Source organism: Halyomorpha halys, unplaced genomic scaffold (genome assembly GCF_000696795.3).
Source record: "Halyomorpha halys isolate HHAL.00 unplaced genomic scaffold, Hhal_1.1 Scaffold84.1, whole genome shotgun sequence".
NCBI classification, from domain to species: Eukaryota; Metazoa; Arthropoda; class Insecta; order Hemiptera; family Pentatomidae; genus Halyomorpha; species Halyomorpha halys.
This window is the reverse complement of record NW_027110155.1, coordinates 161,506-184,738: the sequence shown is the minus strand read 5'-3', so window position 1 is coordinate 184,738 and position 23,233 is coordinate 161,506. Positions and strand designations below refer to the sequence as shown.

General features: G+C 38.2%; 1 protein-coding gene and 1 long non-coding RNA gene across 2 annotated transcripts; one reads left to right on the top strand and one right to left on the bottom strand.

The window, feature by feature from the left end:
• Nucleotides 1-2,984: 2,984 nt before the first annotated feature.
• On the bottom strand, nucleotides 2,985-3,344 carry LOC136795983 (uncharacterized). Its single transcript, XM_067048287.1, has one exon. It carries the CDS (start codon nucleotides 3,342-3,344, stop codon nucleotides 2,985-2,987), a length of 360 nt encoding a protein of 119 aa, XP_066904388.1.
• Nucleotides 3,345-6,300: 2,956 nt separating this feature from the next.
• LOC106677027 (uncharacterized) lies at nucleotides 6,301-7,610 on the top strand. The gene is made up of 3 exons (XR_001342537.2): nucleotides 6,301-6,379; nucleotides 6,857-6,909; nucleotides 7,527-7,610. It is a non-coding gene; the product is annotated as an uncharacterized lncRNA (long non-coding RNA).
• The last annotated feature ends 15,623 nt before the right edge of the window (nucleotides 7,611-23,233 follow it).

Below are 23,233 nucleotides of genomic sequence, written 5' to 3'. Positions count from 1 at the left end.
TAGGTTACAATCTTAGTTGCCGAGATGAAGCGGACGGACTAAGATTGCTGGAGTAAGGGAGAGGAGATAGGCCATAGTCTAAGGTGAGCATAACACAAAACCAACTCTTGAGAGAATAGATTAGCAATGAACTTTTCTATCTCAAGTAGAGTGTAAGCCACCAGTACTATGACTAGACCCGGAGAAGGCTTGATCTGATGGATCAATCCCGGTGACAATTGAAGGCCTCATATGATCGGTTATCACTGAGGATTCACTCTTTTAACTCTACTTGAGATAGTTCCGTAGAATCTTATTGCTCAATCTCTTTTTATTTTATAATTAACATTTTTACATTTTACATATATACATTTATACAAGAGATCGTATTTTTATAATGATTAACGTATATACAATTATACAGCTTCTTAGACGCTTGAAGTGCTGGCCCCTGGCGGGTTATACCGGCACTTCGTGCTCGCTGACTGTTACATGTCATTATCGAATTCTCGACCCCCGTCGGAAGAAATTCGCCTTGGGACCCCATAAAATTGAAACCATGTTCTAAGCGCGACTATTACCGCTTCCGCTGTCCTATCTTGGTGTGCCATGGCCACTCTACTAAAGAGGTCGATAACAGTTATCCACTTGAAACCTTTCCATGTAAACGAGTCGATCTAGATGTCACTAAGTGGTCCCAATGCAGTGTTTCCTCTTGCACGGCCGTCTTATATAATCTAATATAATCTTATATATAACTTCCTGGACCGTCTTCTTCATCCCCCACCAAAAATAGCGACGCTTGAGGGTTTGTAACGTCTCGCTTACACCACGATGATTGGTTTTTCCATGGTGGTGAGCTAGAGTAACTTCCTTTTGCCGTTCTTCGTCTCGCACAGTCTCCACCATCATCGTGGAACGGACTAACGTCTTATCAATCCCTATTTGTTCAATTCTCCACAGCCGTTTGATTTTTTCCCGTCTGACCTCGTTCCCTACATAGAGGTAGTGAGTTCTTCCTCCTTTGATGCATCTATTAGCGCCCAACATATCTGATCTTCCTCGCACCTGGTTGTGACCATATCGTGTTAATAGAGGTTTGCCCGTACTTTGAGTATTCCACCTCCATAAGGCCGGAAGTCCTGGTTTTCCACATTATCTACACTTTTTTGTCATTTATAATCTCGTCGATTTCCTCCATCTCGAACGGTCTATCTCCCTTAGTGCTCTCATCCCCCGACGACGGAGTTCCTTCCTCTGCGTGTTAGAAGTCTCCCCTTCTCCTGTAGTCCATTCTCTAAGGAATTGTCGGACGTCCCCCGCTGGTTCCCCTTGTTCTTTCTCTACCGAATTTATGATTAGTACCCGAGACAACCAATCCGCGACCACATTCTCCCTTCCCGGCTTATAGACTATCTCCACACTAATTAGCCTAGGAGCTCCTTCCAGCGAGTGATGCGCGCATAAGACTCCTTCAGTTTTCCTATCCACTGAAAAGTTCAGTGGTCGGTATGGATCCTAAATCACCTCCCAAACACATACGGTCGGAAGTGCTCCACCGTCAATACGATTCCTAATAGTTCGCGCCCTAGGGCACTGTTACGCGATTCCACGTCCGTCAACTTTCTGCTCCCGTATGCCACTGGGCGTTCTCCCTTCTCGCTATCCTGCGAAAGCACCCCCCCAACACGTATTTGCTGGTACGGGCGATCTCGACTACCCATCCAACAGCATCTATCGTGGATCACTTTTTACAAAAATCTTATTGAGCCTAGAGAGGCCATTAACTCATACATAGTTTCTTAAGTGCTATCTTGTAAGGTCTACCTTATGGGTCTGCATCCAACTAATCACAGAGTTCCCTCCAGTACCGTCGTTTCCTTTCTTTAATGGCTTGTCGGAGGTTCCTTCTAGCTCTCTTGAACCCTTCTCAAAGCACAGGAAACTCAGGCAAACATCTCGCTCGCTGGTAACGTCTTCTTGCTTGGTTGCAACACCTTGGAAGTTCGTCAATAGTATCCGTCCACCAGTACTCTGAGGAATGATGTTTGCTAGGCTTTGAACGGGTCATAGCTCCATCACAAGCCCAAGATAAAAAAGAGGTCAGTATACGCGCCTTTTCCTCGCCTGACCTGCCACACACTCACACTCATCCTCTTGCATTAAAGTCAATGAAGCATCATCATTTGTTGTATGTTTTTTTTTTTTTTTCGTGGGTCGGTGGAAATCTTCGAAAGACACGGAAAGGCCCGTATCTATCTGTGTGTGGTATTTTTACCCACTAAAACCACCGCCCTACACCTGTTCATTCCTCTCCATGGTACCGCCGCTAGGCATTACTTCATGGAGGGAAATGACCGAGTACCACTTCCCTTTCTTTGCATGGTTTTACGTTTCCATGCTCTAGTAACGTCTTCTAGCCCTCTCTTCCTCTCTCAACCCCTTGACGACTGTGGTGAATCTCTTCACTGTGTTCCAGTGCTGATCTGAGAGTAGCATATAGCTCACCACGTTTTCTGGTGTGATGCGTTCTCCACACACTCTTTCCAATTCACTTCTTTCTGCCGCAAAGCGAATGCAAGTGAAAAACACGTTCTCCGCGGTCTCCTCGATAGTCTGAAATCCAGGGCATTCTGCGGTGTTGTCCAGTTTGAAGCGGTACTGGTAGATTCTAAAGCATCCATGTCCGGTCACAATTTGGTTATGTGTAAATCCACCTCCCCATGCTGGCGGCGATACCATGTGCCCACATCGGGTATTAACCTGCGAGTCCATCTCTCGGAATCTGCAGCCTCCCAACACTGCTGCCACTGGTCGATGGTTATTTTTCGCTCTTCTTCTCTGGAAACGTGTATGCGTAGTCCATAGTGCCAGCTTCATTCTTCAACAAGGAGTTTCACAGGTGGCAGTCGGGCTATCATGCACACCGCTTCGTAGGAAACAGTTCGAAAAGTGCTAACTATCCTTATACATACTCAGCGTTAAACTGAAACCATCTTTCTCCTTTATGATATGGTAACAATCGCTTCCTTCCGAATCGGGGCTGCATATAACATAATGGAAGGGACAACAGTAGCAAGAAGCCTTCGGCTACTTTCTTTGGGACCTTCAACGTGTGGAATAAGGCGTGACAAAAAGGATGCTACTTTAGCAGATTTGGTGCTGATATACTCCGTGTGAACATTATAGCGGAGACGTACATCGATCATGACTCCTAGGTATTTTAAGCAAAACTGGGAACGAATTTCGTGCCTACCCACCGTAACAGTAAAGGACTCAGTTTGCTTCCTGCTAGTTACTAGGAGAACCTCGGTCTTGTGATCTGCAAGTTGTGGGCCAACCGAAGACAGCCAACCTTGGACCATAGCAACTGCCTGGTTTGTGTGTCAATGACTCGGTGTTAGAATATGACAAGGCACAATTTTTAAGATAATAAGAGCTGCTTCTTTGTTTTTCTACAAAGTTATTTATTGTATTAGTGCCTTACACCATTATGCAAACATTTACTTGTAATATTATGGAATATAACGTTTATTTATTTTTTTTAAATAATCTTAAACTGATAGTTCAAAATTATTTTGCAATATTCTAATGGTGGACTTTCTTACAACTAAATTAATATACGTTGTTATTTGTAGCTAAAGATTAAATTAACAATAGACGATAAAATAGCAATTGGAGATAAAACAAGAAAAAAATAAAGTCGCCAGTTAGTAGATAATTTTATTGGAATATTTATGGTAGAAAATGGTTTTTATATTTTATGAAATTCATATTTTGTCAACCTTTACTAGTGAATTAACTATTAAAAATAAAGCGATTCAGGCATCTGACAAATTTTATCTATAAGAAAAATGAATTTTGATTCATTATTATTATTATAAATTTTGAATTATTACTTTTCTGTACGTTCTAGGTTTCTTAATCATATAATAGGACCAAAAACTCAATACACAAAGATTATTTATTTAATTTATAATAATTATAATTTGTTTAAATTCACGAAAACGTAATCTTCGGAAAAAATAGGTTCATAATGTTAGTGCATTAGCATTCTCTTTATTATTCAGGTTCATATTCCTTTATTTTATTTTATTTCAGTCTACCGAAGATAGGGTAGCTTCGCTTACATGCAGGATGTGCACAAAAAAAAAAGTATTAATTTCATCAAACATATATATATATATTCTAATTTTTCAATGTATGTGATATAAATAATTGAACCATTAAATCTCTTTTTCTTTTTACTCAATAGAAAATGTAGGGAAAATGTTGCTTCTCTAATCTATTCGGCAGGCCCTTTTTCACCTATAATTTCTTTTCCTACTATTAAATTATATTAATTATTTAATAAATTTAATATATTTGGCAGAGTTTGTGGAAGTTGAACATTACAAATGGAATTACATTTCTCAATTTTATTTGACGTTTAGGAATAGTAAATGTTTTAAATTATTTTTCTATTTTATACGTACAAAGAGACAATTGTGAACTAAGAGCATAAATATTGCAATTAAAATCAAATGAAGCAGAAGAAAAGAATATAAAACAGAGATAAAATCAGTCTTATTTACGAAACATCATTCAAAGAATACAGAAACAAAAAAAAATTAATAAATTTATTTATTTATTCTTGGTTGTTAATAAAATAGAATCTACTGTAAATGAATTAATATTCTTTTGGAATCTAATCATATATTATATAAATATTCATAAACAATACAAAGATTATACATCTTTGAATCAGATATACTTCTAATGAATCAAGACTTTACCACATTAAATCGAAATTATTCCAATGTAGAATAATTTGTATTAAAATTTAATTTTTTATCCCAAACAAATGTGGAAAGGACATTTTCAGTAGATTGTTTTTTGTAAGTTATTGCAATGACAATATTACACCCTGCTACTATAGAATAATAATTAATATTGTTAACACCCTAGGAATTTAGGTATCTGACGAGTATTAACTGTAAAAATTATAAAATCATTATTCACATAATAGTGTGGAAGATTCGATAAAGGAGATCGTGAACGATGGTAAATCATATTGGAAAATGAGTTTTTTTCAAGGTATTGAGCTAGTTGAACGAAAATGTCGTATGTAAATTTATAAATATGAATTTACATACCTACTTATATTTTAGAAACAATTAAACCACTTATCTGCAAACATGGAATAAGACCACATAAACTTTTTATATTTATTCTTTTTTTTGGGGGGGGGGTGCAGAGGAATAATACTGTCTTGGTCTAATAATAAATTCGCTAAGGCTTCAAAAATAATCATCCGAGGATAAAATTGTACCTTTGCCAAGGTACCAACATATCTTTAATTCTTCGTATGAATAGGAAAATTTTTATAAACAGCAAACCTAGTCACAATATCGCTCTGTATTAATAGAATTGTCCTTAAACGTTCACAGAAGTAACAGGTGCCTACTTGCAACCAATAAAATCCCTAGGACTTCCTTCGACAATCTTCTGCAACCAGCATAATAGTAGTAATAATTTTTTGCTTATTTAGATAATAACGGTTTTGTACTTGCTTTTTTTTAAGCCAACTGCTAGAAAATCATAAGTATAGTTAGGAAAATGTTAAAATTTGTAAAAGAAAATACAGCAGTGGAGAAGAAATTATTTTAGGGACTAAAATTATATCGTAAGGCAAGAGAAACCATTCGATCACGAGAAAAGTAAAGGAGCTCAAAAGTACATTAGATTTTTTTAAATTGTAGAACATAAATTCATTTTCATTTTAGTCTCACTGTAAAATGATTGAGAACTATCTGTATTTTTATTTTACTTTTACAAACAGAAGTGTAAGTATGGACTAAAATATATACATTTAGGAAAATTATGTAAAAAAAAAAATCCTACTTAGAAAGTAACGTATGTGTACCGAAGGTTTAGCAAAAATTCCACTACAAATCGTTTCTGTGTAGTCGTGAGTTCAAATAAACCGACAATACGATTTTTAAATTTTACTCTAATTAATTTTTTTTTAAATCACCACATAATTATAGGGGCAATTTCCATTAATCAAAGTATTGTGAGGTACCTGTGTGATTTTTCAAACTTCCAGAAATGTTTTGTGATATTCTTCTTAAAATACGCTTTTTTTTTTTTTAAATGGTGTTAAAGGCTATTGTGGCGTTGTTTTCATAGCCTAAACTAAGGTATAGAACATTTCATTTCCTAATCTTTATTGAACGCACGATTTTCATACTTATCAAATAGCTTTTTAAATTTAAAAGAAAGAGAGGGAGAGAGATGTTTAATACGATACAACAGCCACACTAAGTTTCAGACTGGTTTCGCGATTGGGACGCATCGTTCCTCTGTTTCGAGTATTGATGATTCTGTACCTATGTATTTTAAAAATGATTCTCTTTGGGTAAGCTAATATATCATTCAAAAATTGTATATTTGGTTAAAGCTCATTAAACGGTTTTACCTCCATTCTCTTTTTTGCAAGAACTTACAATAATATACTTATTCTTTTTATTACATCTTAGGAGTCGGTATTTTTCAAAACTTTTTTTTTTTAAAATCGTAAGAACTTAATAAATTAATAAAAAATTAAAAGTTAAAATTTTCGAACGATTTACTCAAATCCATAACTATACATTTCTTTTTCAGACCCAGTATAATGTGTCTATTGACCTTCAGTGAATTTTTAATAACACTCCTTGCAAGGGCGTACCCAGGATCAAAACTTGGGGGGGGGGGGGGGCAAGCCATGGTAGTTCAGGTTGTGACATTTCAGCACGGAAAAGGGGAATGAAACCAAATTTTTAAGAAATATAGCAGTGCTTTATTTGTTATTACAATTATTTGTTCGAGAAAATTATTAATTTTTTCCATCCTCTAGATTGACTGCAACTACTCAAGGAGCTCAAAAAAGGACAGTATTACAAGCTGCATGTATGTTTAAGTATTATTTTAGTAACGTATCTCTCATTTCTTTGTAATTAAATATCTAACAATTGTCCTCATTAATAAGCGATATGAAAAAATATCCAGCTCCAGTTCCGATCCAAACTTTAAGGCCATTTATTCCATTTATAAGACTTGAATTACTTAATACTCAATTATTGTATTGTTTAAGCTCAGAAAAACATTGTTAAAAAAACATTGATTTATTTTGAAAAATATTTTCAATCCAGTTCACAAGTTTTTCTAATTCTATCAAGTAATTTTATTGGCTTGATGTTACATTACATACAGTTGAAAGTTCTTAATGTTTGGCTGGAAAGTCAGCGACATAAATGTCTATTTCTAGTGGATTATATGTGTGTAGAAAAAATGATCATTGTTTGAAATTGAAGAAATGATTTTACTTGCTTTAATAGTTCTAACTTCAGATTTTCCAAGATATTTAGAATTATATTATAGTAAGTATAATCAGTAAAAGAATAAATTGATTACAAATACATTACACAAGATTATATATCTATTTAATTCTTAAAAACATACTTTAATATAATTTGAAACTGGTTGAATATTATAACTGATAAAATTTAATGATGCTTATTTTTCAGTAAACGAAATTAATTTGAAACAATACCTTATGTGTAGTGGACTGAGTTGCAAGGGAAAACTATGTAATTGCTGTCTGCCTGCTGGTTCTGGTAATTTGAGAAATCAATTTGATTTTTTATAATTAGCTAACGTATTGTTGAAAAAATATATCAATAAAGTCTTATTTCATTTGTAATTAAAGAAGGATTGATATCTTCATTGATATCTTCATTTTAAATATTCAATATTTAAATTAATATTTTATAGGAGTATTTTACATCAATCCTTTACTTCATTATTCAAAACAATACTGTTGGAAGATAGCATTTTATTATTTTTGTTTTCACTTCTCACCTTACCCTGCCTGCTAAGCAATACGGGTGTTCACAGCAGTGGGAAACAACATACTACCCAGTCTACCCAGGGAGGAGTAAGTGAAATCAACAGCTTCCTTCCACACGTTAACAACGGCCTGGTAGTACGTGTAAGTTACCCGAGGAGAACTCTCTTTGGTCATCAGCTAAAGAATATCGCTCTCAATCAGGACGAAGGGGCTCTCTCATCAGCTTGGCTCTTAGTCCCTTATAGCGCAAAAGGGATCGATGATTATGCCATGTGTGGCAAGCTTAGCTTGGGAACTTCCATGGCCTTGTGAGGAGCCGGGAGACTCAGTAGTCAGGGAGCACTTCCCTAGGAAGGAGTTATAACGTTATGAGGGAATATTTAGGGTGACAGTTATTCGGGAGCACAATGCTGTATCACAATGTTGAAAGTCTCCAAAAGCCAAAGAAACGGAGAACCGTACACATTGAACAATTAAAGCTCCCAGTATCAGAAACGTGAGCTAGTAATGTTTGTGAGTAGGATACAATTTTTCTATAATTTCTAGTAATATTATATGAAAACCATTTTTTTGTTGTTGTTATTAGATATAAGTTCGTTTTTAAACCTTTTTGTTTATTTTATTTGTGGTCAATGTTATTTTAACAAAAGTTTTCTGTAGTTTACTTAGAGAACCTCTTTTAATTTTATGTGTTAATTGTTAAGTGTACTTCAGTCTGATCAGGTGGTGTTTTTATCAACTTGTTTGTGTTCCTGTAATTTTTTTGAGTTCTTTTATATTTACATTTTATTTATTTAGTTTAGTTTACAAGTATTGTTCGAAACTGGTGGGGGGAGAGAGTTACAGGCTGTCAGATGTAAATGTTAGGTGACCGAGTATCGATCAGCTGTTCTATGTATCTATAAGTTACGGACTGTCAGCTGACAGGTGCATATAAGCTGATCGAGGACAGGCTCCGCAACTAGATCAGTCTTTGAGAGCACTTCAAGCGTTTCATTTCGCACTCCTCTCTCTCCTATTATTTTTAGTTTCACTTCAGTAAAAGATAACTTATATATATACAATAAGTTAAGTATTGGCGAAAGAAAAATGTCAAAAAAGAGAAGAAGGAATAAGATCTAACACACTTGAACTGCTGTAAAATACTGACTTTATTGTATTCGGTACATCTCTTATATAGATTCGATCAGCTGATACCCTCAGTCAGGTGAAATCGAAATAACAGCTGACTCATACTGTAACTCCCCCCACCAGTTTACGAACAATCCTCGTAAACTAATAATATATAATATAATAACATAGAAGAAATAATAAAGAAAAGCTATTTATAATAAATTAGAAAAAAACTATATACATATATACATATAAGTTCCCTTAAATAAATGCTAAATACATAATTTAAACCTAAGAATAATTTTTTTTTTAAAAAATTCATACAGTAAATAAACCAGCTAGAATGAAATAGAAAATATACATAAAAAAAAAAAACAGAATGAAAAATACAATATTTACAAAAAACCTGTAATAACCATAAAACACAAAAAAAACAAACAATAAATAGAATAAATAACTAAATTTTCTGTAATATAATCTAGCATGGGAACACTTCAGTTTTTATATTGTAATTGTCGGAAGTTTTAATTCTTCAATATGGACAGTTCTCCTCTATCTTTCGGTTCTCTAATACTTTCTTTTGTTACAATGTTGTGTTCCCTTATAATTATCACCCTGAATGGACCCTCGTATTTCAGTACCTCTTTACTCCTGTTAGACCCCAACTTTCTATATACAATCGTCCCGATTTTGATTGTTCCCATCCTATTTGTGACCTTTAAATTCTCCCGAGTTACCCTCCTGGATTTTTCCTTTTCTATTCTTCCCCGAGCCTATTCCAAGAACTTACTTCGAGCAACATCGTTGCTGTGTATTTCCTCTCCGTCTGCTGCCGCGCTCTATAGTCCCGTTTGTTTCCTCGAAGCCCAAAGAGTATTTACCCCGGAACTGTATGTATGGAATGATTGTATGCCGCAATCACCTTAGTCATTGCCACGTCATTGCCGTCTGCTGCCGCGCTCTATAGTCCCGTTTGTTTCCTCGAAGCCCAAAGAGTAAAAACCCCGTAACTGTATGTATGGAATGATTGTATGCCGCAATCACCTTAGTCATTGCCACGTGCGGTTCCAATCCCTGGTCAACCTGATATAGTCGAAGATGGTCACTCAATGTGCCATGAAGCCGCTCTATTCCTCCTCAACTCTTGGGGTAGCCTGGTGTGTTGAGATGCCATATTACATCAAGGACCTTCATTTCTGTTCGAATCACGGCATTGTCAAATTCTCTTCCTGAATCTGATGATATGCGCTCCGGAACTCCGTAAAATTGAAACCACAATCGGAGAGCTGCTTCCGACGACTTTTCCTGTACCTGGTGTGCCATTGCCGCCTTACTGAAGAGATCGATTATTGTGATCCATTTAAATCCTCTCCATGTGAAAGTGTCGACCTGTAAATCGTTGAGCGGTGCATCTGCGGTAGGTGTCTCCTCTTGGCTGCTTTTGGTAGATGTCTGTTATACTTTGTGCGTAGACAAACTTCGCAGTTTCCTAAAACTTCAGTTGTCGTCTTCTTCACCCCCCACCAAAAGTACCTTCTCTTCAATGCTTGTAGGATCTCCGAGATTCCTCGGTGATTTGTTTTGCCCTAATGATATGCTACAGTCATCTCTCTCTGGCGTTCTTCTTCCTGAAGGGTTTCCACCATCAGCTTGCATCGGGCGAATGTCCTGTCCATTCCTATGTGTTCATCATGCCATAGCCGCTTGATATTCTCCCAAACGGTTTCATTCCCAACGTACAGGACTTTTCTCCAGGCTTGGAAGCATTATTCAACATTTTACAGATCTGGTCATTTTTCACGCCTGGCTGCGACCAAATCGTAGTGATAATGCTCCTCCCATACTTGTTACAGTTTGTCTTATCCAGTGGTTCTTGTCTTCCATATAATCTGCCGCCTCTTATCATTAATGATGTCCTCAAATTCCTCCATATCTGTATTGCTCCTCCCAAAATTGCTGCACTCAACTTTGAGCAACCCAGTAGGAGTAGCTTCCTACGCCACATTCTGTTCTTCCTCCTGTCCCCGTGTTCACTCCCGCAGGAATTACCCGGACGGTTCCCCGGCCTGTTCTTCTACTGCATTTACTGTTATTGCTCGAGATAACCAATCAGCTACCACATTTTCTTTTCCAGGCTTATATGTGATTCCCATATTGTACTGTCCCCATAACTCCTTCCAACGCGTAATCCTGCCCGAAGACTCATTCAACATTCCCACCCATTGCAGGGGCTTACGGTCAGTGTTTATCCTAAACTTTCTTCCGAACACATAGGGCCTAACGTGGTCAACAGCCCACACTCTTCCCAAAAGCTCTTGTTGCAGCGCACTATATCTAGTCTCCGTCTTTGTTAGGTGCCTACTAGCGTACGCAACTGGGCAATCTCCTCCTTCACTCTCTTGAGACAACACCGCTCCCAGCGCGTACTCACTCGCGTCCATAGTGATATTGAATTGGCGAGTGAAGTCCGCGAACGCAAGAACAGGCTCTTGTTGCAGCTTCTCCATGCACCGCCTTATATTGTCTTCGACCATCGGTGTGTTGATCACCTTTATCCCTTTTTTAAGAAGATTGTTGAGTGGAACGAGGTACTCAGCCATTTCTGGCACAAATCTGCGGTAATAATTTATATTTCCCAGCAACCTCCGAACTCACTTCACATCCCTACGAACCGCCATCTTCCGTATAGCTGCAGCTTTATCCACGTCAGGTATAACTTCTTCCCTGGAAATCGTGTGGCCCAAAAATTAATTTGTTCCTGCCCAAGCGATGATTTCTCTCTAGATTAACTTCAGCCCGAATTTCCTAATTATTTGGAATACGCTGTATAAATGCTGCAAGTGTTCTTCTTCGCTCTTACTGAACAGTAGGAGATCTTCCATATAAATTTGACATACAGATTCGTCAATTCCCCTCAAAAACTCGTCCATCAGGCGCTGAAAGGCTATGGGAGCTCTTTTCAGTCCAAACAGCATTCTTGTAAATTCGTAGTGACCTCTCTCGAATGTGAATGCCGTCTTATGTTAATTCTTAGGGTACATTTTTATTATATGACATCCGGCCTTCAAGTCTAATGTGCTGAATACCGTCGCCCCGCTCAGTCCGTCCAAAATATCTTCCAATCTGGGGATCGGATGCTTTTTGTCAACGGGATTCTCATTCAGCTTCCTGTAAACAATCACAACCATGTACTTTTCAGTAGATTCACCAGGCGTGTCAGAAGGCGGTCTTCTTCTTCACTGCCCACAATGGACTATTGTACGGGGAAGTGCTGTCAATAATTATTCCCTGGCGTTTTAAACTTTGAAGCTCTTCTCTGGTGTGGTGACGTAGCGCCTGCGGGTATCTCTTCTCTTTAACGTATGTCACATTGTCTTGTTTTAGTATAATCTCATGGACTGTTCTCCGCGGCGTCCCGAGCTTGTCTCCTTCTTTGAAAAAGATATCTTCGTATTCACTCCTAAGGCTTCGTCTCCAGTCCTCGGCTTGATTGATTTCTCCGAACCGAGCGCCCGCGTTCTTCCACTGAAAATGACATTTCTAGATTTTTCCTCCCAACTTAACCTTCCATTTTCCCTTGCTATTCCTAACCCAAGCTCCCACCTTCCCTAGTAGGTCACATCCCTTAATTACTTTATATTCCCTAGTAATACTTCCGACTATATGTACCTGCAAGTTTTCCCTACAAAATCCCCACCGTGTCAACCCTATCTCTACTTCCCCCTCTACTTCACAAGGGCCACCTAGAGTGATCAATTTACATTGGCATTTCTGAATCTTGAGTGTTCTCTCTCCGTCATAGAGCTTTTTCAATGCTTCTCGGCACATGATGGTGTTGGAACTGCCGGTGTCCACCAGACACCTCACTCCAGCTATCTCTATTATAGGCCATATCTATACCACACCTCTTTTCTCTCACATTATAATTCAGCAGGGTTCGGTCGCCTCTCCGCTGACAACCCCATCAGTAGTCTCGCGTCTTCTTCTCTCATATACCTCGTCTCCATTCTCCTCCGTTCCCTCGCTTCCATCCTCTTATTTCTACCTTCTCCTCTAGACTACCTCGGTTCCTTGTCTCTTCAACTTCTTCTTCGGTCTCTGATGCTCCTGATGCTTGTGTTGATTCATCTGAAGATCTGCTGAACCTACGGTGGCTTCTCCGTATCTGTTGGGCGTTGATCTCCATTGGTTCACCCTGGTGAACACTTGCGGTCCTCCCGCCGACTATTGTTTCTGGGTTTAACTAGGCTTCTTCTATTTTCTTGGTCCATAGCTCTCTCTCTACTACCATTCCCGTGTTCTCTCCTCCTCTAAGGGTTGAGCATGTTTCTTGGCCGTTGGTATTCTATCCTATCCGAGTCCACCCTGTTTCTTCTACTTCCATTCGGACCTCTCCAAGGGGTCTCAGCTTCGTCAGCCTGAATTCGATTTAGGATGGTCCTCTTGACTCTGCAGACGACCGCTGCTTTTAAAGGCTCCGCATCGTCACTATCGAGTAGACTTTCGATAGACTTTGCTTCGATTCGGCTTATTAGTCGGTCACCCCCTTTAATGAAGTGGCTCAATTCTCCTGTTTCCCCGGTAAATCGTTCGAGGTCAGAAACGGCCTTCCTCAATTCTTGGGCAGTTGCTGTGCGTACTTTTACCCACTGAAGTGTTGTGGCGTGAGCTCCCTCTAGAAAAACCTCCGGTAGTGGGACAAGCTCCGGGGGTGGAGGAGTCACCTCCATGGGTGGTGGGTTTTGAACCCCATATTGATTTAAAGCTTCCAAGTTCAAGAGTGCTTTTCTAACGATAATGTTGCAATTAGCAGCCATTATTAAAAAAAAAAAAATGAGAGAATAGAAAAAAAATTGAAAGCTGAGAAAACTACGATAAAAAAAATCTTCTTTAAACTAAATATTACTCCGGTATTTAAAGTCCCGGGTTTCGGCACCAGTTAAGTATTGGCGAAAGCAAAATGTCAAAAAAGAGAAGAAGGAATAAGATCTAACACGCTTGAACTGCTGTAAAATACTAGCTTTATTGTGTTCACTACATCTCTTATATACTCTCGATCAGCTGATCCCCTCAGTCAGCTGACATCGAAATAACAGCAGACTCAGACCGTAACTTAACTTAAGCCAATACTTAACTAGTGCCGAAACCCGGGACTTTAAATACCGGAGTAATATTTACTTTAAAGATTTTTTTTTATCTTAGTTTCTTCAGCATTCAATTTTTTTCTATTCTCTAATTTTTTTTTTTAAATAATGACTGCTAATAGTATGATCAGACAAGCGGTCATGAGTTTGTAAGTTTTAAATAAAAATGGGGTTCAAAACCCACCACTCATAGTGGTGACTCCTCCAGCCCCGGAACTTGCCCCACTAACGGAAGTTTCTCGAGCGGAAGCCCACGCCACAACACTTGAGTGGGTAAAAGTACTCACAGCAACTGCCCAAGACTTGGGGAATGCCGTTTCTGAGCTCGAACGATTTACCGGTGAAACAGGAGAATTGAGCCACTTCATAAAAGGGGGAGACCGACTAATAAGCCGAATTGAAGCAAACTCTACTCGATAGTTTAGTTGCGGAGGCTTTAAAAGCATCGGTCGTCTGTAGAGTGAAGAGGAGTATCCTAAATCAGATTCAGGCTGACGAAGCTGAGACCCCTTGGAGAGTTATCAGGGAAAGATTAAAGAAGGCGTTTGGAGGAAGACGGTGAGACCCAGAGGAAAACATATTTAGGATGCTCCGAGAAACAAAGAAATCTAAACAGTTTAGTGGGCAATATGCCGCGGAACTTCTGGGACGCTTTAACATAATTCAAGATAAACTGAGCAAAATGGTGGAAACAATCCAGGTACAGGTTCGGATGCAATTCTTATTCCTAGTACTAAAGTTAATGTTGGTTAAGGAGCTAGGGAAGAAGGAATGATTTCCTAGAGAGCGCTCGTTTGTGGAAATTGCTCAAGATCTCATAGAAGCAAGCGCTAGAGAGGTAATAACAGAATGTCGCGGAGGAAGAGGATAGGGAGGAATCTTCGTCTAACGAGAGCTCGGATGAAGGAAGACCGGTAGATATGGAGGAACTGGAGGACATAATAAAAAAAAAAGAAGACGAGGACTACGGGATTGCTCAAAGTTGAGTGCAGCAATTTTGGAAGGAGCAATATCACGACTATTTGGTCACAGCCAGGAGTGAAGAATGACTCTATGCTTGGAAAAAAGTGTCACTTGTACATGGGAAATGAAACCGTTTGGGAGAAGATTAAGCGGCTATGGTGTGATGAGCGCATAGGAATGGACAGGACATTCGCCCGATGCAGGCTGATGGTGGAAACCGTTCAGAAAGACGAACGCCAGAGAGAAGTGACTGTCGCGTATCATCAGGGCAAAACCAATCATCGCGGAATCTCGAAGACCCTGCAAGCGTTAAAGAGAAGATACTTTTGGCGGGGGATGAATCGCAGATTCCTACCGCAGATGCACCGCTCAATGATCAGTCAGTGTTTATACTTTGTGTGCTAAGGACGCATTTAGCGGATCGAGCTCCAAAGGATTAAGTACTTTTGTCTACAAGTGATAAGTTTTCACGTTCATTTATTCATTTTATTATATTTCTTTATCTACAAAGAATTTCTCTTTCTTTAGTTTTTTCTTTAATTTGATATATATAATTTTCTATTGATAATATTTTTTTTTGAATTTTAATTATTAAATATAAAATCAGATGGTATGTCTGAGTCTCCCCCCTTAAAACAAAAGAAGGCAAAATTTAAAACAAATAATACTAAAACCAATGACATACAAGAAAAATGCATAAAATTTCTTATAATAAAAAGAGACGAAAAGGATGAAGAGGGAAATTCGTTAGTTTTAAAAAAAATCTCACCGTTCTTTATTTATAAAATCATAAATAATTTGATCGGGGAATTAAAATTTTCCGAAAAATTAAAAGATGGAATCCTCCTAACTGATGTTTTTACAGAAACACAATCGGAAAAATTATTAAAATGCGAAACAATGTTAAATAAAGTCCTGATTAAAGTAGAGCCGCATAGTAAATTAAACCAGAGCCAAGGAGTAATATGGTGTCCCGATTTAAATTTTTGTACGTTAGAGGAAATAAAAGGACAAAATGCAGATGTTAAAAGAATGACATATTTTAAAAATAACGAAAAACATAATAGCAATAATTACCTTCTAACGTTTAATAACCCCACTATTCCGCGCGAAATTAAAATAGGATTTTATAATATTACCATAAAACAATACATTAGAAGCCCGATTAGGTGTACTGTCTTTATGCGATTTGGAGACACAAAAGTGACATGTAAAAGTAATCCACTTTGTCGTTACTGCGGGGGAAATATACATGAAGGAATACAGTGCGAAAAACCTTTAAAATGTGTAAATTGTCCCAGTAAGCACGAGTCTTTTTCAAAAACTTGTCCAACTTTTATTAAGAAAAAAGAAATTAAGACTATACAGGAGACCGAAAAAAATTACCAATATAGCAGCTAAGAAAAAATATGAATTAATATGCCCATTACCCACACAATTAACTTTTTTCTGATATAGTTAAAAATAAAAAAAAAACTGTTGGTGTTAGCGTACAAACAGAAGAACAAGGCAAAAGTAAACTTATTATTAAGAAGTCCTCAGAGGCCAATCGACACACTCCAACTGTGGCCTTAACCATAACCCAACCTACAAATCATGGCCACCACGGGGTACTCCTTGCCGTAAACCAATCAGTTTATTCCGAACCGATCCAAATAAATACTCATCTCCAAGCTATAGTAGTTAAAATCTATATGAATTTTACCTTCTCAGTATGTAACCTATATCAGTCACAGGATCGTCAAATTGATTACCAACACCTAATAGACATATTTAATGAATTACCACAACCTGTGCTCATTTTAGGGGATATGAATACCCATTCGCCGCGGTGGGGTTCTCAAAACCTTAAGACGCGAGGTAAAATAGTAGAAAAATTCATAGACAATACTAATCTCCTCCTACTTAACGCAGGGGAACATACTTTCCTTAGCTCTAGCTATGGGACTTATTCAGCAATTGATCTTATACTCGGTAGTCCAACGTTGTATAATTCTATAGATTGGACAGTTCTTACTGATTTACACGGCATTGACCATTTCCCACTTAATATAAAATTTAAAACAATAAATCATACGCTTACCAAGCCGAAATGGGTGCTTAAAAGAGCAGATTGGACTCTTTTTACGTCCCTTGCCACCCCACCACAAATTCATCCATCTGATATGGTCACTGATAGAGGTTCTAAAGCCCTTACTAACAACTTTATAAAGGCTGCAAAGGCATCAATACCAATGACTTCGGGATCCCCAAGAAGACCGCTTGTCCCTTGGTTTAATGATATATGTAAGATGGCTATTAAAGAACGTCCTATGGCATATAAAAAATTCACCAAATGTATGACGTCAGAAAACTTTATTGAATATAAAAAGCACCGGGCTATATGTAGAAATATATTCAAACAGAGTAAGGCGGAGTCATGGAAAAAATATATTAGTTCCATAAACTCTTTTACCTCGTCAGCTGATGTGTGGAATAAAGTCCGCAAATTTACAAGAAATCCCTCCATTCTCTGTTACACCATATCGGTTAGCGGAAAACTGGAAGATAACCATCAATAATTGTAGATACATTTGCCACCGATTTCTCTGAAATATATTATTCCACTAAAAATAATAATTATGACGAAGCAATTGGTTCCGAAAGGACAGATAATGAAGCGGTCGTACATTATAACCTCCCTTTTTCCTTATGGGAACTAAAATATATCTTAAATACCGTCAAAGGCACTACACCCGGACCTGATCAAATCCACTATGACATGATCAAAAAAACTCCCAAATAACATGCTAAAGTGGTTGCTTGACTACTACAATCATGTCTGGTTCACTGAGATATTCCCAAATATCTGGCGGGAATCAATAATAATCCCAATTTTAAAAAATGGAAATGACAAGCAGATGGCAGCCAGCTACCGACCCTAATTCCTCACAAGCTGTGTCAGTAAAATAATGGAACGTATGGTCAATAAAGGATTAATGTGGATAATAGAGAGCAATAATTTTTTACAATCTTTTCAATCTGGATTCCGCAAAGGTCGATCCACACTAGACCATCTGGTTACTTTGGGGGCTGAAACCCAATATTCATTTATTAACGCTCAACAGTATCATACGCATTTGACAGTATCAAATATAATATAATCCTCAAAAAATTATCAGCTGTCGGAATCGAAGGGCAAATGTACCAAGACATAAAACAATTTCTTTCACATCGCCGCTTCAGAGTACAAATAGGATGCGAATTTTCCGATGATCGCGAACAGATTAGTGGAGTCCCGCAAGGATGTGTTCTCAGCCCAACTCTATTCTGCATAGCAATAAACGATTTGGGACTTAACATGCCAAGGGGTTTTAAACCGCTGCTATTTTCGGACGATCTATCCATTATTTGTCGATCAGCAAATACAACAAATATCAAACATAAATTACAGAAAGCAATCAATAGAATCAATAACTGGTCACTTTCAATCAGTCTTGAGTCCTCATCTGAGAAAACCAAATGCCTCCATTTCACCCGAAAAGAATAACTTCACCATCTCCTGAACTCTATTTAGGTGAATCTGTGATACCCTACACAAATAACCACAGATTTCTGGGGGTGATATTTGAACGGAAGCTAAATTGGTAAGGACACATTTCGACACTAAAATCCAATACAATAAAAAAAAACTAAATATATTACGCTTGCTTAGCGGCACCTCCTGGGGCTCTGACAGACACCGGTAAGATAAAATTATACCGGACCTTATGCTCGAAAATAGACTATGGATGTTTTATTTACGGCTCTGCCCGACACCGGATTCTCGCCAGACTGGATGTGGTTCATCATACAGGGATACGTATCGCAACTGGCGCATTTCGAACAAGCCCCATTCTTAGCCTGTGTTCTGAAACTGGACTACCTCCTCTATTATTCAGAAGGAAAAAACTGGCGATAAACTACATTTCAAAATTATACACTCAAAAGGATCATCCTACACGTAAATACATCTTCATACCAAAATATTCAAATTTTTTTAGAAACAAAATAAATTCAACACTCCCGTTGGCAGAAAGAACACATAGTGCTATTGAATTCTTTAAAGAAATACCGCTTTCCATCCCGGAAGTTCTCAATCCTACATGGATACACAGGCTACCAAATACAATACTACAATTATCCCCATTGCGCAAAGGTAGTACGTCACACACTGAATACAGAACTAGGTTCTCACGCCTCTGTCAAAATATTCCAGATCCTTTTTTCACATATACCAACGGATCAAAATCGAACGAATCTACAGCATCCACTTTCATCACACATAACTCAGCCCATAAAATAAAACTACATAATAACCTCAGCACTCCACTTCTCCATGACAGTGACGCATACTAACATTGTTATCGTTACCGACTCTTTAAGCTCATTAAAAGTCATAAAGAACAATTATCCGAAACACTCGGCAATCATAAAAATACAAAATTACACCAATATGCTAGAAAACTTGGGAAAAACTGTTATAAGGGTTCCGGGTCAGGTGGGGATCGCTGGAAATGAACTGGCGGATGTTGCAGCCAAACAAGCACTTGCTCTTCTGGGTCGGGGTGCGGCCATTTTGACACCCCAAGAAATAAGTCTCCCGATGAAAAATGAATTATTAGCTAGTTGGAAAGCCATGTGGAATGAAAGCCCGCCAAGTAAATTAATAACTATTAAACCATGGACCACATCAAACCGTTCCAATCGCAGGGAGGAGGTAGCTATAGCCAGATTGAGAATAGGTCATACGAATTTAATTCGTGCATACCTGATCAATAAGCAACCACCGCCAAAATGTCAATACTGCAACAGTGTACTTACAGTCAGTCACTTATTTGAGGAATGTCATTTCTATTACATGAACTTACGTAGATTGGGAGTGGGACCAAGTGTTTCGGATTCCCTGAATGATGACAAAAAAAAAAGTAGAAATAGATTTAATTTTCTTAAAAAGGAATAATCTATTGAATAAGATCTAAACCCAAAAGTTTGTCATATGTATTAAAAAAATCTAAAATAATTAATTATTCAAACTTATTTACCAATTAAAGAATTTCAAATCTGGAAATAGAATTATAAAGTGAGAAACGTGGGTGTTGTTGGTTTTACGCCCAAGGGCCCCAACCAACAACAACAACCGCTCAATGATTTACAGGTTGACACTTTCACATGGAGAGGATTTAAATGGATAACCATCGTTGATCTCTTCAGTAAGGCGGCAATGGCGCACCAGGTTCAGGAAAAGTCGTCAGTAGCAGTGCTGGTAGCTCTCCGTATGTGGTTTCAATTTTACGGATTCCAGAGCGCATCTCTTCAGATTCAGGCAGAGAATTCGACAATGACATGATACGAATTGAAATGAAGGACCTTGATGTAATATGGCATCTTAACACACCAGGGCACCCCAAGAGTAGAGGAGGCATAGAGCGACTTCACGGCACATTGAGTGACCATCTTCGACTATATCAGGTTGACCAGGGACTGGAACCGGATGTGGCCATGCCTAAGGCGATTGTGGCATACATTCGTTCCGTACATACAGTTACGGGGTTTACACCATTTGAGATCCTCTTTGGGCTTCGAGGACACCGGCGGGACTATAAGGGCACGGAGGCAAACGGAGAAGAAATACATAACTACCATGTTGCTCGAAGTGAGTTATGGGAATAGGTCCGGGGAATAATGGAAAAGGAAAAATCCAGGAGGGCAACTCGGGAGAATTTAAAGGTCACAGATAGGATGGGAGCAATCAAAATCGGGACGATCGTATATAGGAAGTTGGGATCTAACAGGGGTAAAGAGATACAGCGATACGAGGGTCCATTTAGGGTGATAATTATAAGGGAACAAACTATTGTTACAATAGAAAGTATCAGAGAACCCAAAAAGAGGAGAACTGTCCTTATTGAAGAATTAAAATTTCCGGCAACGACAATATAAAAACTGAAGTGTTCTCATACTAGATTGTATTACAGAAAATTTATTTACTTATTCTATTTATTGTTTTAAGATTGTTATTGATGTTTGTAAATATTGTCTCTTTCATGCGTTGTTTTTGATTTTTGTAAATAATTCCTTTTTTCATTCTAACTTATTCATTTATTGTATGAATTTGTTTTTCTATTTTATTCTTAGGTTTAAATTATGTATTTAGCGTTTATTTAACTTCACTTGTGAGTTTTTCAATGATGTGTATATATGATTTTTTTTTATTGTAAATAGTTTTTCTTTATTGTTTTTGTTTTCTATGTTATTATGTTATATAGTATTAGTTTACGAGGATTGTTCGTAAACTGGTCGGGGGGAGTTACGGTCTGAGTCAGCTGTTATTTCGATGTCAGCTGACTGAGGGTGATCGAATGTGTATATGAGATGTACTGAACACAATAAAGCCAGTATTTTACAGCAGTTCAAGCGTATTAGATCTTATTCCTTCTTCTCTTTTTTGACATTTTGCTTTCGCCAATATTTAACTTATATATAAGAAGTTAGCTGTACATATCCTCATGATAATAATAAAAACTCTGTACTATTAGGATTAGTTACCTACCTCCAGACAGGAAACAGGCACGCTGTTAGAATCAGACGTGAGACTACTCGAGACCTCTCTGGTCGTTCGTATCTCGAGGTGCGTCCTGAATGCGGTACAAGGCGATCTAACACTACCCTGGGAAACATTAAATGTTCGTCTCAAGAAGTTATATGGCGGGGGAAGATGGACTCCGGAAGAGGATGTTTTCTATCTGTTTAAGGAATGGCGAGCCCAGGGTCAGTCGGAGGGTGAGTTCTTTACAATGGGTAGAGCAACCAGCGGAGCCAGTTATTAGTTTAAAACAGCATACAGGAAAGACGCGTTACAAGATTGCCCGTGGCGAGGCTGGGGAAATTCGGGGTGAGATTTCTGATAGACACAGGGAGCACCAAATTAGTGATTAGCCGGAGACAATATGCATGTACGGTGTCCACGGTCAGTGGCAAATGCCAAACATTAGGGGAGTCTAGTTTTAACCTCCGAGAATTGGCAGGGTTGGATACGGAAGTCGTCACGAAAGATGAGTGGTACCCACTGCCGCAGGTCGAGGACATACTGGACCGACTATCGGGGGCGACTACATTTAGTACCTTAGATCTTAAGAGCGGGTACCATCAGGTCAAGATGGCAGAGGCAGATATACCGAAGACGGCATTTTCCTGGGAACGGGGCAATTCGAGTTCGTGCGAATGCCTTTTGGGCTGAAGGGAGCGACGTTAACTTTCCATAGTCTCATGTATGAACTACAGAGGGGTCTAGGCGAGGAATTTTCACAGGTATACATGGACAACCTGATTGTTTTCAGTAAAAAAGAGCGGGAACATGCTGAACACTTGACACATGTTTTTGACCGGGTTCGAGAATTCGGTCTCAAACTGTCTCGAGAAAAATCTAAATTTGGGCATAGAGAAATCCGGTTCTTGGGACATGTGATATCGTGTAAAGGGGTACAACCGGAGAGGGAACGTGTGAAAGCGATTCAAGAGGCACCTTTACCGGTGAATGCCCCCGGAGTGAGGAGATTCCTGGGTATGATTAATTATTACCGCAAGTTCATCCCAGGGATTGCGGAAATTACGCATCTACTTAGCGAAATTTTAAAGAAAAGAAACGATTCTGCTTAGGTCGTGAACAGGTCACTAGTATCGAGATTTTTTTTTTCTTTTTTTTTGTTTTTCTTTTTCATCGTTTGTATCATTTCAGGTTATATTTAATGTATTAGTGCTCTACTATGAATACTTACGTGTTATTGTATGATTTAAGTATTATGGAAATAGTTCTTTATGTTAAATGTAGCTCAGAGGAAGAGGAGCACGCATATGTATATATATTTTTTCTCTTTGTAAGATGTTTATTTTTATTTAGTTCCTCCATACGAAGGAACTGGAGGGGGGGAGTTAGCTGTATATATCCTCATGATAATAATAAGAACTCTGTAGTATTAGGATTAGTTACCTTTAAGTTTGACAACAAACCAGTTCCTATATATACCAGACGATTCTAATAATAAAGTTAGTTGTTCAGGTATTCTTGTGTCGTTACTCTGCCCGAATCACTTTTTATTTTTACGTATCGTTTCAGTCTAATCGTAAGTTATATATAGTATAGTTA